Source organism: Desmodus rotundus, chromosome 2, assembly GCF_022682495.2.
Source record: "Desmodus rotundus isolate HL8 chromosome 2, HLdesRot8A.1, whole genome shotgun sequence".
Lineage (NCBI taxonomy): Eukaryota > Metazoa > Chordata > Mammalia > Chiroptera > Phyllostomidae > Desmodus > Desmodus rotundus.
The window spans coordinates 23,138,804-23,158,091 of NC_071388.1; the positions used below are offsets into that span (position 1 = coordinate 23,138,804).

At 41.8% G+C, this 19,288-nt stretch overlaps 1 protein-coding gene across 4 annotated transcripts in view; it reads right to left on the reverse strand.

Annotated features, from left to right (window-relative positions):
• The window catches only part of VEPH1 (ventricular zone expressed PH domain containing 1), a 197,987-nt gene that overhangs the window by 81,673 nt on the left and 97,026 nt on the right, over positions 1–19,288 (reverse strand). For all 4 annotated transcript variants that reach the window (XM_045197271.2, XM_045197268.2, XM_024560285.3 and 1 more), the window contains exons 8-9: positions 7,703–7,912; positions 6,502–6,896 (exon numbers count right to left, since the gene is read on the reverse strand). In XM_045197271.2, the coding sequence (XP_045053206.1) occupies positions 6,502–6,896; positions 7,703–7,912 (605 nt within the window). The remainder of the gene's footprint in view (positions 1–6,501; positions 6,897–7,702; positions 7,913–19,288) is intronic.

Sequence of the window (19,288 nt, forward strand, 5' to 3'; positions counted from 1 at the left end):
TATGCTCTTGGAATAAGGGTGAGGAAGTGGTAGCACAAGGAGATGCAGAACCTGTTTGAGGAGCTGAAACTGCCCGAGAAGAGTTGGGACTGAAACTCAATCATAAAGGCTTTAGTTAGAAAGGACGCTTGAGAGTCTGGAATTTTCACCTGGGTCAAAGTTACCAGCATCTCTGTCCAAACCTTTAAAATATGCAAGTTTCTCCTTCCCTCTCCCCTTCTCCTCAACCCCCATCCTCAATCTGATTCTTCAGAGAAAATCAGTGTAGTAGTTATTGTGTTTCTTCTAGAACTCTCCCTCTCCTTTTCTTTGTCCTGGTTCTTCTTAGCCAGCTCCATTTTTTTTTCTTTTATCATAGCACTTTACACATTCTAACACCACACATAGTTTACTTGTTTATCATTTCTATTATTTATTGTATGTCCTTTCCCACTAAACAGGCTCTGTGAAGGCAAGGAAGAATATTTGCCTGTTTTGTTCACCAATGTTTCCCAAGTTCCTGGAATAGTGCTGGCAAGTAGCAGGCACTCAGAAATAGTTGTGGCATGAATGAATTAATGAATGGAGAGTAAATAGCCAGGTTGAATAAGCAGAGCACAGAGAATTTTTATGGTAATAAAACTATTCTGTGTGATACTCTAATAGTGGATATATCCATACAATGAAATATTACTTAGCTCTAAAAGGAAATGATCTCTGAAGCCATAAAGGAACATTAAATGCATATTAGAAGTGAAAGAAGCCAATCTGAAAAAGTTACTTAGAACTCAGAACTTAGGAAGTTTGATGTGTGAAGCAGAATCATACTCAGAGTTTTTGCAGTGATGTTATGTTTCCTGCATCTGTGGCTCATTTTAATGGTAACATAATATTTTAATGGCTGTTGGATAATTGATGTGAAAAACTTATCTGAAAAATCATTATTTTCTGTAAAACAATTTATTATTAAAAGTCTGCTGAATCTTTTTTTAAGGAAATAAAAAGTTGTGTTCTATAATTTCATACTGGTCTCTAATGTGTCCAGGCAACAATGTGGGCAGAGGAAACCTAACAATTCGGTGTCCTTCACTAACTCTTTTCACGTGATCCACGTGCGCCTGCCAACACGTGACACAGGCTCTGTCCGCTTTAGATAGACTCATCTAAAGTTCGTAAACACGCCCTTCTCTGAAAATGGCTGTAACACAAATTAATACCTGCCAGATTATCAAGTACCAGGACTCTTGATCGCCAACTATGTAATTGCCTGGTTTTGGAAAAACATTTAAAAATCTTTCATCATCTGAAGTTTGATGGTTGTTGTGAAACAAATGAGGAAATTGCCTTTTTTTCCTTTTCTTCTCTCTTATCAAAACCCTTTACCTAGTCATTTAATCTCCTTTTAGTTCCCTGGACACCAGCTTTTCATCACCCACAGTGCTCAGAAATATGGATTTGTTCGGTTTTTAAATGACATTTGATACTATCCAGGGACCATTTTGTTCCCCTAAAGGGCATATACTGCCAGTTTCATAAAGCAAGTAAATGGAAAAATAACATTCACTGTCTTGAAATTTGGTTTATGACAAACTGGATCTGAATGTGCCCTTCTGTGGGGACCATCCGCACAGGACCAGCCGGGACAGCACTGAACGCTTGGGAGTAAAGACCATCTCTGAACACAATGGATAACTGATGATACTCTCTGAGTACAGGCTTCCCTAAAAAGGGGGAAAATACTCCTTTCAAAATAATACAATTAGAAGAAAATATTTACGAATATGAAATGTGCCACAGTAAACTACTTCTGCTCCTAAAAACCACCCCTTTTTATTCTTCTAATTCTTCTGTGAATGGGCCTGTGTTAGGGAGATATATTGAAATGCACCCCTGTGCATTTTTGTTCAATTTATGTATATACTTTTACTTCTGTTAATTTATTAGCAAGGTCCCTTTAAACCTACTAGGGACATACTCAAGGTGGACACTATGTTAGGGAAACTGTCCCTTTCAAAGTGTTTGAATGATTCATTTCATTTATAGGCAGATAATCTCTCCTGAATTTTCACAGAAAATGGCCCAAAAATGTACATGTGCTTACCAATTTTACTTTAAGCTGCTTCCTAGTTAAATAAATATACGTCTTGTCTGTAGATAAATGTCAGATAAACCAAGATGCAGATAAACAACATACCCTTTTATCCAATAGCATCGTTAAGGTATTTTTCTTTACTTATTTTACTGTTCAAAGAAAATTGAATTTTTTAAGAAGGAGGAGTCTTTGAACATATAATTAATGAGAAGTAAAGTTATTTGGTGTCCTCTAGAGGGACTTTGCAACATGCTGCATTGTGAATTTAGGGGTGTAACATGCTCACCAGTGATGTGATTACCTGCCTGGACCTTGCAGCTCCTTTTGGCTGGGGAGGAAGCGTAATCTGGTGTTCTCTGAATAGACTAATCTGGAGTAGGTCTTTTTGAAAGGATCTGTAGGTGTTCCTTGTTATTTGGGTGTTTCTCCTGGGTATTGTCAATGACTGCAACCAGGATATGTATGGCCCGAGAAAGCAAAGGGGAGAACCCAGTCTCCGTTATATCTGTCTGCTTTTGACTAAAATTCACACTTTGGACAAACAGGAACTGATGAGTAAGGTAAAGTAATCCAAGATAAAATTCAAAGGCCAAGAAAAATTCTCTAGAAAAGTTTTTTCCTAACAAATGGCACCAAGGGCTCACTTCAATGACATGAGGCTTCAGGAAATTTGTAACATCTTCCTATTTGCTGTTTTTCCCTCTCAAATTGTGAGGAAAAGCTTTAGGATTTGTCTCTGCCTCTAAATCTAACATCTCTCCCCATAGTTAACTAATCCTAGTCCCGTGAGTAAACCAAACTATTTTAAAAAAGAAAGAAAGAAACCTTCCCCAGAACCATTAAGTGGGTAAGTGTTACCATTATCATCCCCCAGATCGGACCAATTGAGCAGGAATAGGTCAGAACCAGCCTTGGCTTAAGCCCCTTTATCATCCCAAGATGAGGTTGGATTTGAGTACATGCAAAATTTCAGTAAGGAAGCTTTATTTGTAATTAATTATGAAAACAGCTTCTGCTGCTTGATATTTACAATGAACTTTATTTTACTTTTGTATATTTTTGTATCTGTTCAAGTCAGGAAGAATCAATTCATGTAGGTCTATTAGAGAAAGGACATATTACTAGCTTTGAAATTAGCTTTCTGCAAGTCAGGCTTGCTGATATGCTCTACAGATGGGATTGATTTGCACCCAATCGAGAAATACTTCAAAGCTAACAAAGCAGCATCGATGAGTTCTTGTAAGCTTTTATATCACCCTTTATGGAACTTGAGTGATGAGCCAGATTTTCAAGAATTCGTTTCAATGTCATGCTTTTTTTTTTTAACCCTAATCATTTTTGTTCACATAAATGAATACCAGTGATTCAGATTTTTAACATGCCCTTTAGCAGATAAACTAAATTCCTTTGGTCTTGTAAGTAAATATAACCAGGCAGTGATATTAGACCATCACTGCATACGAATCCATAGTTTGCAGTGGCTGGCAAACCTGCACCCATGCCAGGGGCCTCTAAGGCCCCGCAGAGAAGTACTGACTTGGGGATAACAGGCTCTTTCATAACCAAATGACACTGCTGACCCAATCGCAGTAAGACCTGCGGTTTGACAGGTTTCCCAGACATGCTGATAGATTTGTGCTGATCTCTTTCTGCGCCGTATCTGTGCCCACTGTGATTGATACCATGCAATAAGAAGATGGCTGACTGGCGCTGAAAGAGGTATTTGTAACCTTGATTATTCTGCTGTACTGTAACTACTGAGGTACCTGTTCCTTTAATACAGTTTATTACCAAACTGTTAAGGTGAACCCTATGAAAGTGATGTTTTCGTAGATCAAAATATAGGAAGTTGAAGATCAGTTTTGGCATAGGATTCTAACCAATACCAAAAGAACTTTTTTAAAGGGTTTTTTTTTGTCATGTGTTTGTAGTATGGTCTTGTAACACCAGTCTAAAATTATTGTTAACATTTTGTTGTTGCTCTTGTTTCCTGCTGGTGATTTGTCCTTTTAACTTTAATGCTGTGGAAGCGATTTTTATGCTTCTTCCCTTTGTTTCTTGATTACTTTGTATAATTTAGCAAGAAAGACCAAATATCAACAACACATTGTACACCAATAACACATTAAACATAACAATTTCCAAGCCTAAATCTTTCTTCAATACATTTTTAAGGAAAGAAGCATGACATCATAGAGCCGAGTGAACTCATAAGAACAAGGAAAAATTGTGCCAACCAGATGACTGCTGCATTTCGCTCATTCAAAGCAAATTGTGTACACAATCCCTGAAATAATAACAATGTGTCCCCTGCAGTCAGCATGAGGCCTTTCTTGGTGGATATACATACAGTGAGTCATATAAATCTTCCATCCCTCACACATATATCTGTGCAAGGGATTTCCTAGAAACGTCCAGGAAATTATAGAAGTATGAATGAATTACAAAGTATCAACTTAAAAATATACCTACTCAGTTTTAGGTCATCCCTTATAGGAAATATCAAAAGAATCACTGCTTTTTTTCTTTTTAAGTAAAGATGATGGATTCATTCAATATTTTTAAAAAGAAAAAACCCAAGTCACCTAGTTAACTTTTGAACTCCCAAAATAACTTAAGGCAATAAGAAATATCATGTGTGTTTGATAACTAGATGCTTGAAGTAACTGCAGGACTTCTTTACATTTTCACAAGATGAAAGTTAAACAAACTTAACTCACCTTATCTTTAAACTAAAAGCAAAATAACAACACAAAACAGAAACGATTCTAGTAGATGGAAATGTGGTTAACTTTATATTTCTACAGACTTCTTCTGTCAAAATGGGAAAGTCACTTAACTTCTCGTATTAAATTCTCCAGCTGTGCCTAAATACATAGCTTATTAGTGCAATGGGCAATGGTAAAGAGTTTGTGTTAGTTGAGCTTCATTGATTTTAGCTATTCCCAAGTCTTGGTGTACTTAATTATCCAAAAGTTACATTGACTGTGAGCAATAGCACTTTTATTGTCACCATTTAAAAAGAGTTTTAAGGAGACTAATCAATAAATTATTGTGTACACCTTTGAAAATCTCAGATTCCACACAGACATGTTAAATAATAATAGTTGTCATCGTCAAACCCTTGAACCACCCTCCCTCTCCTTGGTTAGCATGAGACTATATTCTTTCCTGTTTTGGCGTGGGAGAGGGGTAGAGAGTAGACTAGGAAAAATCCTCCAGTTCCGAAACCTGGAAAGGGATGATGGGCAGTAGGTGGGTGACTATGAATTGGATTCACCATCTCAGCTGTGATTCTTTCTGGAACATGGGCTCCATGGCTTTTTCAGTGAGGGCTGTAGCCTGTGAGAAGATGTCATGCCGAAGGAGAAGCCTAGGACTTTCATCTAAATCCCGGTGAAGAACATGCCTGCCGCTTAAGTACGATTGTCAGAAAGATCTAATTCGCTCGACAGTGCCTTGGAGCCACCCAGACCTGTTTAACGCACAACCAGAGGGTGAGCCTGCCCTGGGCACCCTGCCATTTGTAGTGCCGGTGTCTCAAACCCATCACTTTTCCCAGGGACAAAACTAGGGCACAAAATGAAGGAGGCACCAGAAAATTTCATAATCAAGATAAATAATATTTAAAAAATTGAAATTAATACCAAAAATCCACGATGAACAAAATGTCAAAAGCCGTAAATAAAGACATGATCAGTGTCACCACTTGCCTCATCTCCAACGTGGCTCGGCAACACATGGCTACTGATCCAGTCCTCGCTTCAAATTTTACTGACCTTTCTGGGCACCTCCCTAAAATGTGCACCCAAGAGAAGTGTTGAACCCTGACATCCTTTTCTTACTTTGTCTTTTGTTTTCTGACCAGCTCACACTCTCACTGGCTCCTGGCTGACCTCACCTCCTGACGATGGTGTTGCTCTTTTCTTTCTGTACTCCAATCTGCAAGAGGTCCGGGATTGTGTCTCTTTGGGTCATAGGTGAATCTCACACAAAGCTCAGTATTTAGCACAGCACCTGGCACTGAGTAGCTGCTTCATAAATGTTGATTGAATGAATGGAGCTCAAAGCTATGTTTAGCTTCCTTGCATGATTATGTAGACAGAAAAATGCCTCTGGCTGGACCCCTACCCTAAAGCCTGTTTTGGGGGCCACTGACCTCTCTCTAGGATTTTCCTGAATACTAGGGACAAGGATCCAGAAACAATATATCTTGAATTTCAAAAGAATCAGCGACACACAAGTAGATTCAACTAGAATCAAAGAGATGATTGACCTTTTTGGGGGAAAAGTAACTAAAACAATGTAGGGGGGTTTCAAAATGATCTATTTTGCAAAAGAGCGAGAAAATGCAACTTATGTCATTTTGAGGGTTTTTTTCCCCAGTGGTGTCCTAAATTTCTCACCTTTGGGGAGTTCAGAGCACTTACCTTCAATGGTACACTGATCAGGGACTGGAATCTTCTTTCCGATTTCCACAGCGTATGCTTTCACTTTACTGAGGTTCTTCTTTAAGTACAAGTACAGCTTATCTTGGTATTCTACAGGACTTCCAGTAGTCTCTAGAGTTCCTTCCTGGTAGTTTTTTTTAACTGTTTCTGGCAGATTCTCGGATTCTATATGTATAATACTCGGGTGTGAAACTGAAGAATTTCCCAGCTGTGATCCATCAGTGTCTGCCTTAAAAGGTGACTTATTTCCTTGGCTAAGTGAGTCTATTTCTGAAAGAGAGATGCTGGCTGGTATGTCTCCGCTCTCAACAACTTCCCCGTCATCTGAACTCATGGCCTTTGTTAGCACAGTGTGCAAAGCCAAACTCTTTGACCTGTAAGACAAACAAAGGGAAGGCTGAGACAGTAGAGAGCTACCATTCATTGCCAAAGAAAAGAAAGAATAACAGTGGGCAAAAGTGATTTCCTCCTGAGTGTGAAATGGAAAACTGATGCTATTAACAGATTTGATAAAACATAGACCACCTAGTTATGTAATAAGCCAAATCTCTGAAGATCTACACCACCTCCCAAAACAAAGATTTAAAATCAATCTCATGGCACAACTGGCTGGAACATGGTGGACTTACATAAGTTATATTCTTTTTTCTACTTCAGCTTTTTCATCAGAAGTTAGGAGAAGCTTTTGATAAGGCATGCTCAATATTAGCACATCTATAGAATTTAAGAAGTGTTTTTTAAAAATAAGCCATAGGTTTGTTTCCCATTTGTATTCTTTCTGGTTTTTTTTTTTAAAGATTTAATTAATTTATTTTTAGAGAGGGGAGGGAGAAAGAGAGGAAGAGAAATATCAGTGAGTGGTTGCCTTTCACATGCCCCCTACTGGGGACCCGGCCTGCAACCCAGGCATATGCCCTAGACTGGGAATTGAAACAGTGACCCTTTGGTTTCCAGGCTGGTGCTCAATCCAGTGAGCCACACCAGCTGTATTCTCTTTTTTGAAAAGGGAACTTCTTCAGATAATTAAAGCATTGTGAGGGCTACTTCATTCATAAAAGGATGGAACTTTGAGTGACTATAGGAGAAGATACTTAAAAATCACCCAATAGCAGTGTTAAAACAAAAACTAGCAGCAAACATGAATTATACACTTTGAAAACCAGCCAAGCAAAATGTATACCTGCTAAATCTAATTCCTTTTTTTTCTTCGTTGGAGATGTGGCCCAAACTATATCTTCTGATAGATCCAGGGGTATTGCTCTCAGCATTGACTTTGTCTTCAAAAGCCTGTATTTTAACTTGGAGCTTTTCATGGTCTTCATTTTCAGCTACAGGGAGCTTGGTTCTTTCTAGCTTCTCAGGGAATTCAATTTCAGTGCTGGTTTTTCTCCTAAAGGAATAAAAGCCATTGCATTAGATGCTGGTCACATATACCCTTCAGAACAGCATTGCTCTCTAGCTGCTTTTTATTCAAAACTAAAAATGTTACCTGATAAATTTTTATTAGTCATTTAACAAATATTTATTAACAACTATGAACATAGGTCTTTGAAATTGTTTCTATAGCTTATTCTGCCAAAAGTTTAGAAACATGGATGTTTATGTCAACTTCATATTAGAAATACTTTGAAGGATTCAGAGAATAAAAAGCAGTTTTTATGGTCATCTACCATGTTCTGTTTAGCTCTTCAAAAGTAAGGCTTTCATATAAAATTTGTGCCAGACATTTTCTAGAAAATGTACACGCGCTAATCTGTTTGTACTGAAATTGATAGAATAAGAACATTTCAAATAGACAGTGTAAACTCATGGTTCTGTTAATTTTATGCAAATCAATGTGACTCTTTCATCTCACAAAGCAAGGAACATCTTACAGAATTTTAATATGTTGGATAAAAGAAGTTTTCCATGAATGATATTAATAGTTCTAAATATCTTCAATAGCAGACTTTATAAAACACTCTGTGGGTCCTTAAAATTACCTCCTTTAAGGCAGAGGCTATTTGTGGGACACCTTTGAAAGGGCAAACACAGTGCCTTAAATAAATAATGTTTTTCAGGAGCTACGGATAAGCTGCAGAAATAGCTCACGGATGCTCACCAAGGTGCTGAGTGATTACAGAAATGCAGTCTGCATTTACCCTCCCTAACCCGCCTTCTGACATGAGTCCGCCTAGAGCTACTTTAATTTTTCTTTATCACGTGGGGTTAGTATTAGTTCTCTTTTTTAAAAATATAAACACAAGGGTTAATAATCCCTAGAAGTCTATTCATCGAGCTGGCTTAGTGATTCTGTTGGTTTGTCTGTGTGTAATTTACTTGGCTCTTCCAGCATTTTTCCTAGAGGTCAAGGAAAAGCCCTCAAACTTACAGAAATATCCTGACTTTTGCAAACATATGACTATTTTTCCCTAAGGGCCAAAGTAAACCTGGCATAGTATTTCGGTGAGGGTGCAAAAATACATTTTTTTAAAATAGCACTGCTTTTCAAAGAAAAACCAAGGCAAAAGTGCTGATGACAATTTTTTTCAGTTACATTCCACCCTTTCTTGGGCCATGTCTCTGATGGGCACTGGGGAAGGCTAGTTGGTAGGGTTGGATCCTGCAGCTTTTGTGGCTGGCCAAGGGAGGGATCCTGGCCTTAAGAGAGGGTTCATAGTTGGGGGTCCTCAGTGGCCAGAATCCCCCGTTAGCCCAGCCAAGGAAACATGTTAACAGTGCAAGCTGGGAAGAAGAGCAGATCATCCATTAGGTCACCAGGACATTGTTTATCGTCCAATAAGCTATTTGCTGAGAAAATTTAAACACATTTTTAAATATAATTTTATAGGTTACCTATGGTTTTTTCATACATAAGGCAAAATTTGTTACCCATACCATGCTTGACTGAAACATACATGAGTTGATTTCAGGAATCGGTACATGGCAATAAGGGCTCATCACGAACATGTTTCCCTTTCTGGCACATGTATGATGCTGGCTGCCCACACGCAGATGGAGGCTTGGACATCTCCTAGCCAGAAATGGTCTCACTTCCCATTATGGATGAAACCAAGATAGTGCTGTTATTGGACCGTATTTTACAAACCTTGATGATTACCAAGGTTAATGTCAACAGATCCAATAAACCCTCTCAAGATGACAAATTTGGGGGGTATTTATTTTCTATCCATTTCTCTGATTCTTTATATTTAAAAACTGAAATGTGAGTAGGTTCCAAAACATCTGTTTCAGAAATTGCTATAGCTGTGATTATCAAAACTTAAAAATTTGTAAAGCACCAAGTCCACCCCAACACACACATATCAGATATTGAGCGCTACACAAATTTTTAAATCTCAAAACAGGAGAGTTGGTCAAGGAATAATTTCTCATGAATTTACTAGTTTTCTCTTTGTACCTAAAGCTCTGGGCTGTAACAACAGTTAAAATAATAGTTTTATTTGGGGTTGGGTTTGGCCAAAGGAAAGTACCAGCAGGACCCTGGATGGAAGGGGACGGGCAGGGCGGTGAGTCTCCTGGCCCCCTCCCCGCCAAGGCGCAGTTTCCCTCACCCAGGCCACAGCTCGTCTTGAAGAGCATGTTGGAGAATGTAACCTTTTTGTCTTTTTTTTTCTCGAACAATCTTTATCTCCAGTGGCTGTGAGTGGTCCCAGTGATTGTCCCTTATTGGTCACTGTGTATCTGTGGGGGCCTGGAGCCAGAGGCCACTACTGTTTCTTCCCATTGAGCCCAGGTAGCAGGGAGGGAGGTTTCAGACTCCAGATTCTCTTCTTGCCATCTTATTCCCCAGCCTCCTTGGGCCCAGTGGAAGCAAGCGGTGGGGGCCCTCTGCCAGCTTCCTGAGCTCTGGCTGAAGACCGCTCCTCCAGCCCTAGTCAGGGACAGGAGCTGAAATGGCGGTCACCGGTTGTGCCTAGGAGTGGGGGGGGGCCTGAAATCCAGGTAAACTTTGGCCTCAGGGGACACTTAGTACCCTACCGGCTGAGAGGGGCCACTGTGTCACCTGTCTGTCACTGCAGTGCCTGAGCTAGAGGCGGAGAGGTGAGTCCTTCGGAGCTTCCCGGCCAGCTCTCTGTCCTGCTCTGGCCCCTTGGCTCCCTCTTTCACTTACCCTTTTCTTATTCTGGATGATAAGCCCTCCTCTAATTTAAGTCTCTTCTTGTCTCTTTGGGACTGCATGAAAAAAAAATAGTATTGCCTCCTCCCACACCCCCCGCCTAAAAGAACCATCAAATTTCACATGATTACAGTAAATCTTCCTAGATAATTGTATTGGATCAATTTCTGATTTGTTTAATAAAATTTTCTTACTTACGAAGATCTTTTATCTGTTGTACTCTTTATACCAATTTCCCCATCTTTGAGAGGGGGACCATAATGCACTTAACTCATGGGGTTGCTGGGAAGACAAAATGAACAGAACCAGGATGAAGACCTGTTCCTAGCCCATAACAGGCGATCAATAGACATTAGAATTGTATTATTATTATTATTAATTGCTTTTATTATTGTTGTTGCTTTGGCATTTAATCTGCCCTGTCTGTACCTTGTGTTAATGCATGAAGAAAGCATCAGTGGCTGAGATACAGGCTGATCAATATTCCATATCCCAGAGGGAAGTGACATCCCTGGAGAATGCAATGGCATCAGACTTCAGGAGAGGATAGTCACACCGTTCCCTTTCCCTGCCTGGTCCCCCAGGACCAGGTGGTTAGCAAGCTGTGGCTCCAGTGAGTCGGAGCTCTGCTAGCTGGGGGCATGACTTCCTTCTCCCTCAGGCTGTCTATCGCATGCCTTGGGGCTTGAGAGAAGTTACAATTTATCCCTGGATGTCCACCAAGAGGGTAGGGCAGGTGTCTCGGGAAGTTGGGGGGTAGGGTTGCCAGCCTAAATACAGGATACCCTGCCAAATTTGAATTGCAGCTAAATAAAAATTTTTGAAAATTTTTAGTATGTCCCCAATGTAATACACTAAAAATGTATTACACTATACTGAAATGATTTTACTGATCATGAAAATGATTTGTTCCTTATCTAAAATTTAAGTGGATGTCCCATACATCTATTTGTTAAATCTGGCAACCCTAGTCCTGCTAAACTCCTGCTGCTTGGTGGGCGGGACCTGTACTGCCTGTCTTTGTTCCCCTGTGCCTGCCCCACACAGGTACTTGAAGTGTTTTTTGAATAAATGAACTCAGACTACCCTGGTATCTGAAGCCAGCCTGCCAGCCCTACCCCCACACTCCTGAGTTCTAGGAGATGCTCATGAAGTGCTGGCTACTCTTCCTGGTCCATGGGAGGTGGTATCATTGGATAAATATCAAACGTGGAGAGAAACAAGGGGCAAGAACAAGAGCAAAAAGAGAGATTTGCCAGAGGGCCAAATAAGAAGGGTGGAAAAGCAACAATAAAATGTCTGGGCCAGAGAAGTGGTCTCTGGTTATGAGGCTGGTGACTAGAATTCTCACCGCAAAGACTCTCTGTTATACACAGTCCTTATTGTTTTCCTGATTTGGAAATTTGTATAACACAGGAGGCAGGGGACAGGGGCAGTAATGAAGAGTCGCCGAGGCAACCAAAGCTGCAAGGTTGGCCAAAGAGAACTTTCTCTCACCGCCATCATTCCCTCCGCACTGGTCACACAGTTTTCCTGGCAGGGAGTTAGGGCAAGTTACGATTCCAATAGGTTGGAAGCTCAGGAAATGGTAGATAAAAGTCTGCGCTTATCATAAACAGTCACTGCTTCTTCCCCTCTTGGTTTTTAAATTTTAAAGATCTGGAGAGAATTTGTTCACCAACAAAGGCCTTTTCCAGAGATAAACTCTGCATTCCTTCTAGAGCAAGGAAATGCGCCCCAAATGTGAAAAACTGGTGGAGCCATTGGTCCTGTTTGGGGTGGGGGCCCGTGGGCTGGGGTTGTTATTTCTTTTCCATTTGTCACTTCTAACTCCAGAAATAATTTTACGGAAACCTTTGTCAGAGTTCTATAATCCCCTAAATATTAACTTGGCTTTAACTCAACATGCCGCATTACAAGGGGCTCAGATGATTTCCAGTCTGAACGATTTCTGGTCTCTGTTGCCAAAGTCAAGTTTTTAAAAATACCTCTAGGGATGCCTGGAGGAGGCCTAATTACCTCCCCCTGTGTGAGCGGGACTCCCCTTGGAAACAAATTGGTCCTTGGGCAGCTTTCTGTTCTCACTAAGCTGGGAGATGAGACTGTAAAGCTGGCAGGCAGGGAGAGATTGGCAGCCTCTCTTCCTGGCTCCTTAAATCAAAGAAAAATACTACTAGTTAATGCTTGATGAACTTGGCTTACGGTCCCCGCGTCCAGGATATGTAATCCTGCAAAGTTAACCTCGTTAAAAGAGGAGTGGGAGGACATAATGGATGAAATCCACTTGAGAGCCCTCAATTCTCAGGATGCTACACTCCTTACTCTTCAACAGTTTCTTAGGTCATCAGTCATCATAACAATGACAAGGACGATCGCCCAGCCCCGCAGTGCTATTGTCTGTTTTGGGACTGCAGTGAGTAATGCTGCTGGACCACTACACTCACATACTAAAGAAAAGGACAATGATAAGTCTAGGCTCTTGGTACTCTATCCTGGCTCAGACCTGCTTGATGGGTAAGAGCAGAGACCAGCAGGAGCCCAGTGATACAGGCTCCAGAATGTGGTCATGCCACGGGGACAACTTTGCTCAAATGAACTGATGATGTTTTATTTCATTCACACAAGGTTTTCAAAAGGGGATTCAAGAGGAGATGGTTGTGGGGGAGAGACCTGAACATGGCTGTACAGGGAAAAGACCTGGGTTCGTGACTCCAGTATCCTGTTTGTCAGGCATGTGGCAAAGCTCTTTATGATTCCATGTCTCACTGTTGTCATTGAACAATGGGATTAATGACACTGCATCACTAGATTGCTGAAAGTGTTATGTAAGATAATGGATTTGACCATGTAGCCTATACAGAATGGGCATGAAAAAGTCAAATGGTAAAAACCTGGGTGGCTGTAGCCCAGTGTGGACATTCGATACTAAAAGATGGTGGCTTGTCCTTGTGACACCAATCCTGGGAGATGAGCTGCTTCTGCTCAAAGCCAGGGAGGCCTTTCCAGTCGCTCGTACCCCCGCAGCCTCCCACAGAATGTGCACTAAAGGAGAGGAATCCTCCCTCCTGGGTAACCATACAAGAACTGGGACGTGGAAAGAGTTGATTTTTTAAATTTCTCTACTTCATGTATAAAGTCTGAGCAACTGCAAACATAGAGAATTCCAATTACAATAAAAGTTTTAAAGCTCTGATATGAGAAAATAATCACTCAAACGCAAATGCTGTTATTTGCTCACTTTTCATTCAACTAACGTGAGGGGAATGGGACATGGAAAAACCGTGAGCCAGAAGTGCAAAGCCCCTGCCCTTGCTACTCAAAGTGGAGGCGCTGGACATAGCATGACCTTGGAGACTGCTGGAGATGCAGAATCTCAGGGTCCTCCCGAGATCCACCAAATCAGAATGAGCCTCTTAACACAATCCCCAGGCATCCCACTGGCACATGCAAGTTTGAGAAGCACCGGCCCAGGCAATAAAAGGCAGAATCTGAAGTGGACTGGGGCAGAATCATTTTCCCTTGATCAAGCAAGGATTTCCGTCATTCTGCCGGGAGGTGAGACTTAAAACAACGTGGGCAATATTTGGAGCTGGTGCATGGTAAACTGCACGCAGTTCCCAGTCCGAAGTTTTGTCATCCTCAAGACTTCCAGGTCTTGTCAGTTTTGAGGCAAAGCTATCTTGTCAGTTCTTGCCACTGATAAACGCTGGTTCAGACGTCCCCCAGATCTCTAGTCAAGATCTCTGAGACGAGAATGGGCAGACTGGATGAGCAATAGCCTGAACAGAGGCCGCTGGACCCTAACGAATGGCCATCTGGATGTGGCACAAGCCACAAAGGCACCTGTGAGTTGTAAAAAAGTAGTATAAAAAAGGAGTATAAAAGGAGTATAAAAAAGTAGTAATCAGGGGTGAGAACTGTAAAATCAGTACGCCCCTCTTTTTCTAGCCTCACTTTACAGTCTGGGAACACGAGCCGGTGGCAGGGGCTGGCCGTGGGGATTGAGGTGGCGACATCTGCGTAAAAAGGAACACTGGGCCTGGGAAGGGCAAAGGTTAATATGTGGCACTATCCAGCTTTTGAGGCTGGAAGAACAGGAAAATGGTTAACTTTTCCTCTGTGGTGCATCTTTTCATAGACTCCACCCCAAATATGACATCCTACCTTATTTTTAATAGGTAGAATAACTACCCAGAAATGGAGAACTATGGTTAGTTAAGCACACTGATGACTGAGCTGGAGTAGAACTCTACACATGACCCTGTGCGTGTGGACAATTCCTGGTCCACCTAGAATTCAGCATGTACCTGTTGTAAAATCTGGCTGACAGCCTTCAGGCTGCCAACTGCAAAAAAGTCCATCTTTTGCCTGATAATTATAAACATGAATACCATTAACAACTGTTTTTCCTTAGCTGAGCCATTCATTCTAAATAGCTGTATCTAAATCATGGCTGTCGTGTTGTATTCATTACCTTCCACTTACTAAATCTCTTTCTTTAGGTCCCAAAGGAAAGTTTGGGGAGCAAAATATTAATTATTAAAGAAAGTTCTGAGATTTTTCCAGGCTCAGCTGCATTGAGGATCTAATATAATGCTTCTCAAACACCCGCCTTTTGGCTTTTTAATTTTCGTGTGTCACAGGCCAATATTTTTGTAAAAGACAGTAAAAAAAAAAAGACAGCATTTTATTACCAGAGAAATAAAATGAGTGAAATAAAGACATCATTCATGTATATGGGTGTTGCAGCAATGCTAAATTGCTACAAAAGTTCTAGACTCTTATTTTTAAAACTCTGTAATAATCTTGGTGAAGGCTAGTACAAACAGTTTGCAGATGGGCGGTGGTTCACGAGCTACACTTTGAGTAGCTGTGGCCTGAGGGACATGCAAAGTGACATCCTCTACTCTAATGCCCACCTGAGCAGGGTACTGATGCTGTAATATTTACTGAGGGCTTTCTATGCACAAGGCGCTCTCTGTTCTAGTCTGCCATGTGTATTGCTTCTCCCATAACCCAGTAGGGCGGGCCCTATTACTCTCTCCATTTACACGTGGAGAAGCTGAAGCAGAGATGCTGAGTAACTTACTGAAGGTCAACTAGTAAACCCAGTATTAAACTCTGCCTCCAGAGCAACATTAAACTCTGCTTCCCAGGCTTCTCCCACTACCTCTCAGTAGGTGTTTGGTTAAGGTGGCATCTGAATCTACCTCCAGAATAAGTAATACTTATGGCATAGGTGGTGAACACAAGGCCTATGGGCGGAATCCTGCTCTCCACCTTGTTTTATCTGGCCTGGCACTTTGTTTCTACCTGGCAGGAGCACTGAGCTCCTTGCCCCTAGTTAAGGAGTAGTTACATTTATACAGTCCTAAAATTACATTCAGCCCTTTGAAGGCAACTGTGAGGCTGATGTGCAGCTCCTGGTGAAAATGAGTTTGACACCCTTGACTTATGGGATTGGGGATAGTGCTGTAACCAACCGGAATTATTTTACCTTAATATCTCTGAGTAAAATCCTGTAGGAATGGACACCAGAACAGAATTGACATCTAACCATGTGATCGGATTCACAGTGATCAGATCTGATCTGATCTGAAACATGAATTCTGGCACCCCCTTCAACCAAACCTGAAAAGATGCTCAAAACCCAGGAAATGTCACACAAACAGCGACCTCAGAGTTCAATTATGATGGATACAAAAAAGGAACAGGGAGCATCAGGGAACCAAAATAGCAAAGAGCTAGATCATGAGGATGAGTAAGAACTGTTTTAGCCTCAGCTGTCACCTATGCGGAACCGTTCCAGGCGTGGGAAATGTGGCCCAGCCCCCACTCGGAAAAGCCAGTGGGGAGCGAGGTTGGCAGGCAGGACCCACGCCCACGGATAGGTTCTCCCGTGGGGATTCAGGCCTGCATTGTACCTAGATTGCTATGAGACTTGCTCTTGCTAAAACTCCCTCTCCCTGAATTGAGGCAGCAAATGTTTACTGAGTATCTTTAACTTCCTAAAATCTGAGCTAGACCTCCCAAGTATGGAGCATAACCAGTTGACCACTTCTCCCTTTACATTGCAAATATCCTTCTTTGATGTATTTAGCAACATCCTCTCCTTTGTTGTCTGTAAAAGATAACTACCCAAAACAAACCTATGCATAGTAAATGAGGACCATCCTTGATGTAAGGTGCCTAGAAAAACAATAAAAGCCTGTCCAGGCAGGGGTCGACTCTCTCTTGGGCTCTCTCTAGCCCTCTCGCCCTCCACAGGATTTCTGTAGTCCGTGTGTATTTAGTTGTCTATTGCTGCCACAACACCGGATCCTGTGGGCTGGGATCCGCAACAGTCACCTCTCCATAGTGGCTGGAAGGGTCAAGTGCTTCTCACCTCTCCCCCAAAGCACACTTTTTCTTTTCCTCCAGGCTAAAGCTTTGGTGTTCCTGTCTCATATGTAATGGGAAACCAAGCCATAGGAGCTTGATGAAAAGCTGTTCTCCTTTTCGGGTGTCTCACATTTTGAACACTGCTGTGTTACAGGAAAGGGGCCGGATTCCCCTGGAAAAGCTGTAACTGTGCCACTCACCCTCCTGGCAGGGCTGCCCTGCCCCCACCCCAAGTCCTCTGTGTCCACACTTGCAGAGTCAGCCCCTCTGGGGCCTCACACTTCCTGGGCTTCCTTCATTGTCTCCAAAGCTGGTAATGATGTCTCCCACCTATACCTCTTGCTGAATTCCTGAAATACCTTTATAGACCTTCATATCACCATAAATGCTGCTTTAAGGAAGGACAAATGGTGGAGTAAATGAACAACAGATGGAACGTAAATGGTACCACATGTCAGACTTAACCTCTTTAGTAAGAAGAGGGGCAAAGCCCCCAAACCCTTCCTTCCTTCCCCATGCAGGGAGGAGTAACAATAGGCACAGCTACTGCCACAAATGACTCTTATGATGTTCCTTTTATACAAGTGACCAGCATAGACCTCTCTAGATTGGAAAGATATACGTGTTATTTACTAAAACTCTGGCTACCTTGGTGGGGTGAAATTTCATTTAGCTTTTTCTAAGCAGGGGGTAGTGCCGACCAGAACGTCACATGTTTTTAATTATGGTCCTGAACCTCCTCGTGTTCGTTCCCTGAGCCAACACTTCCTTGCAAAGAATCAATTTCTCTTTGTATAAACATGTCTTGCCTAAAAAAGGTGGAGTTCTTGTAAGCACTTTTAAGACTATTTTCTTTCCATTGAGCAAATGTTCTGCATATTAGCTCCCTCAAGTCTGGAGGACGCTGGAGGGGCACAGGGAAGATATGTAACACTCCAGGCAGGCCTCTGAGTGTGGGTGAGTGGAGAAGCAGTTTGAGCTGTGGTAAGCTGAGGCCAGAAGGTCTCCATGGGCAGGGGTGAGTGGGTAAGACCTCATGGGCAAGTGGAAGCGAACTGAAGTCTTGGAGAAGGGCAGCCTTCAGTGGGAAGAGAGACACAAAAAGGGCTTTCTAGAAGGTAGTAATAAAGGTTAGTGGGGTACAACTTTCGGAAGGAAAAAGCAAAAATCACCCTTAACATTCCTTTAAATTTCCTTTGAATTATCCATGATGTGCTGTGACCACTATACATCTCATCCACACTAAAATTTGGGATCCATTGAACTAGACTGAAGCAAGAAAGGAAAGGAAACTCCATGAGCTTGTATCTGGGCATTTACACTATTGCCCACTAGGAACTATCATGGACTTCCAGGGGAGTAGGAATCAGGTAGAGAATTTTATTTTATTTTTGCCTGTCCTCAAGGTTTACTCCATTATGCCTCTGTAATCCTTACATATATTTAAAGACTTTCTTGCTGTGAGGATTAAACAATATACAGTAAATGACCCCAGCACGGAATCTGTCATGTGGTGGGAGCTAGTTAAAAGCTTGATCAGCCCTGACCGACGTGGCTCAGTTGGTTGGGTATCCTCATGCAAAGCGAAAGGTTGGCAGTTTGATTCCTGGTCAGGGCACATGTCTGGGTTGAGGGTTCGGGCCCCGGTTGGGGTGTGTTCTGGAGGCAACCTATAGATGTTTCTCTCTCACATGGATGTTTCTCTCCTTCTCTTTCTCCCTCCCTCCACTGCTCTCTAAAAAGAAATGACTAAAATCTTATTTAAAAAACAAAAACAAAAACTATCTGACCACCAGACACAGTCTTCCTTGCAAAATTATAGAGAAGAACTTCACCCCCCGCTCTCTGCAACTTCTGTTGTGGACTCAGTATGGAGGCACCATTCTTAAGCTCTTGGATGGTGCATTCAGGGACTGGATATGACCCAGAGTTAGGTTCTGATGTGACTCCCAGGATGTCAGGATGGGAACTCTGGAATGACAGGTTGCAAAGGGTCTCACAGTCTGCAAAGGGTCTTTGCAGGCCAAGTCGCTTGTCTGTACATTAGGGCCATACATCGACTCAAATCCCTGGCTCTCGCTTGTCATCCATTTCTTTATGTTCATTGCATGAAACTTCGGAAAACCAAAACTCTGGGGCTACTCCAAGGAGGGCAGATTTCCTGGAACCCTTCTCCTGTGAACATGATCTCCTTATTCTGTTTTCCATTCATTCTCTCCCACACAAAGTTTTATTTCTTTCCCTCCATCTGTCATCTCTTTCCAT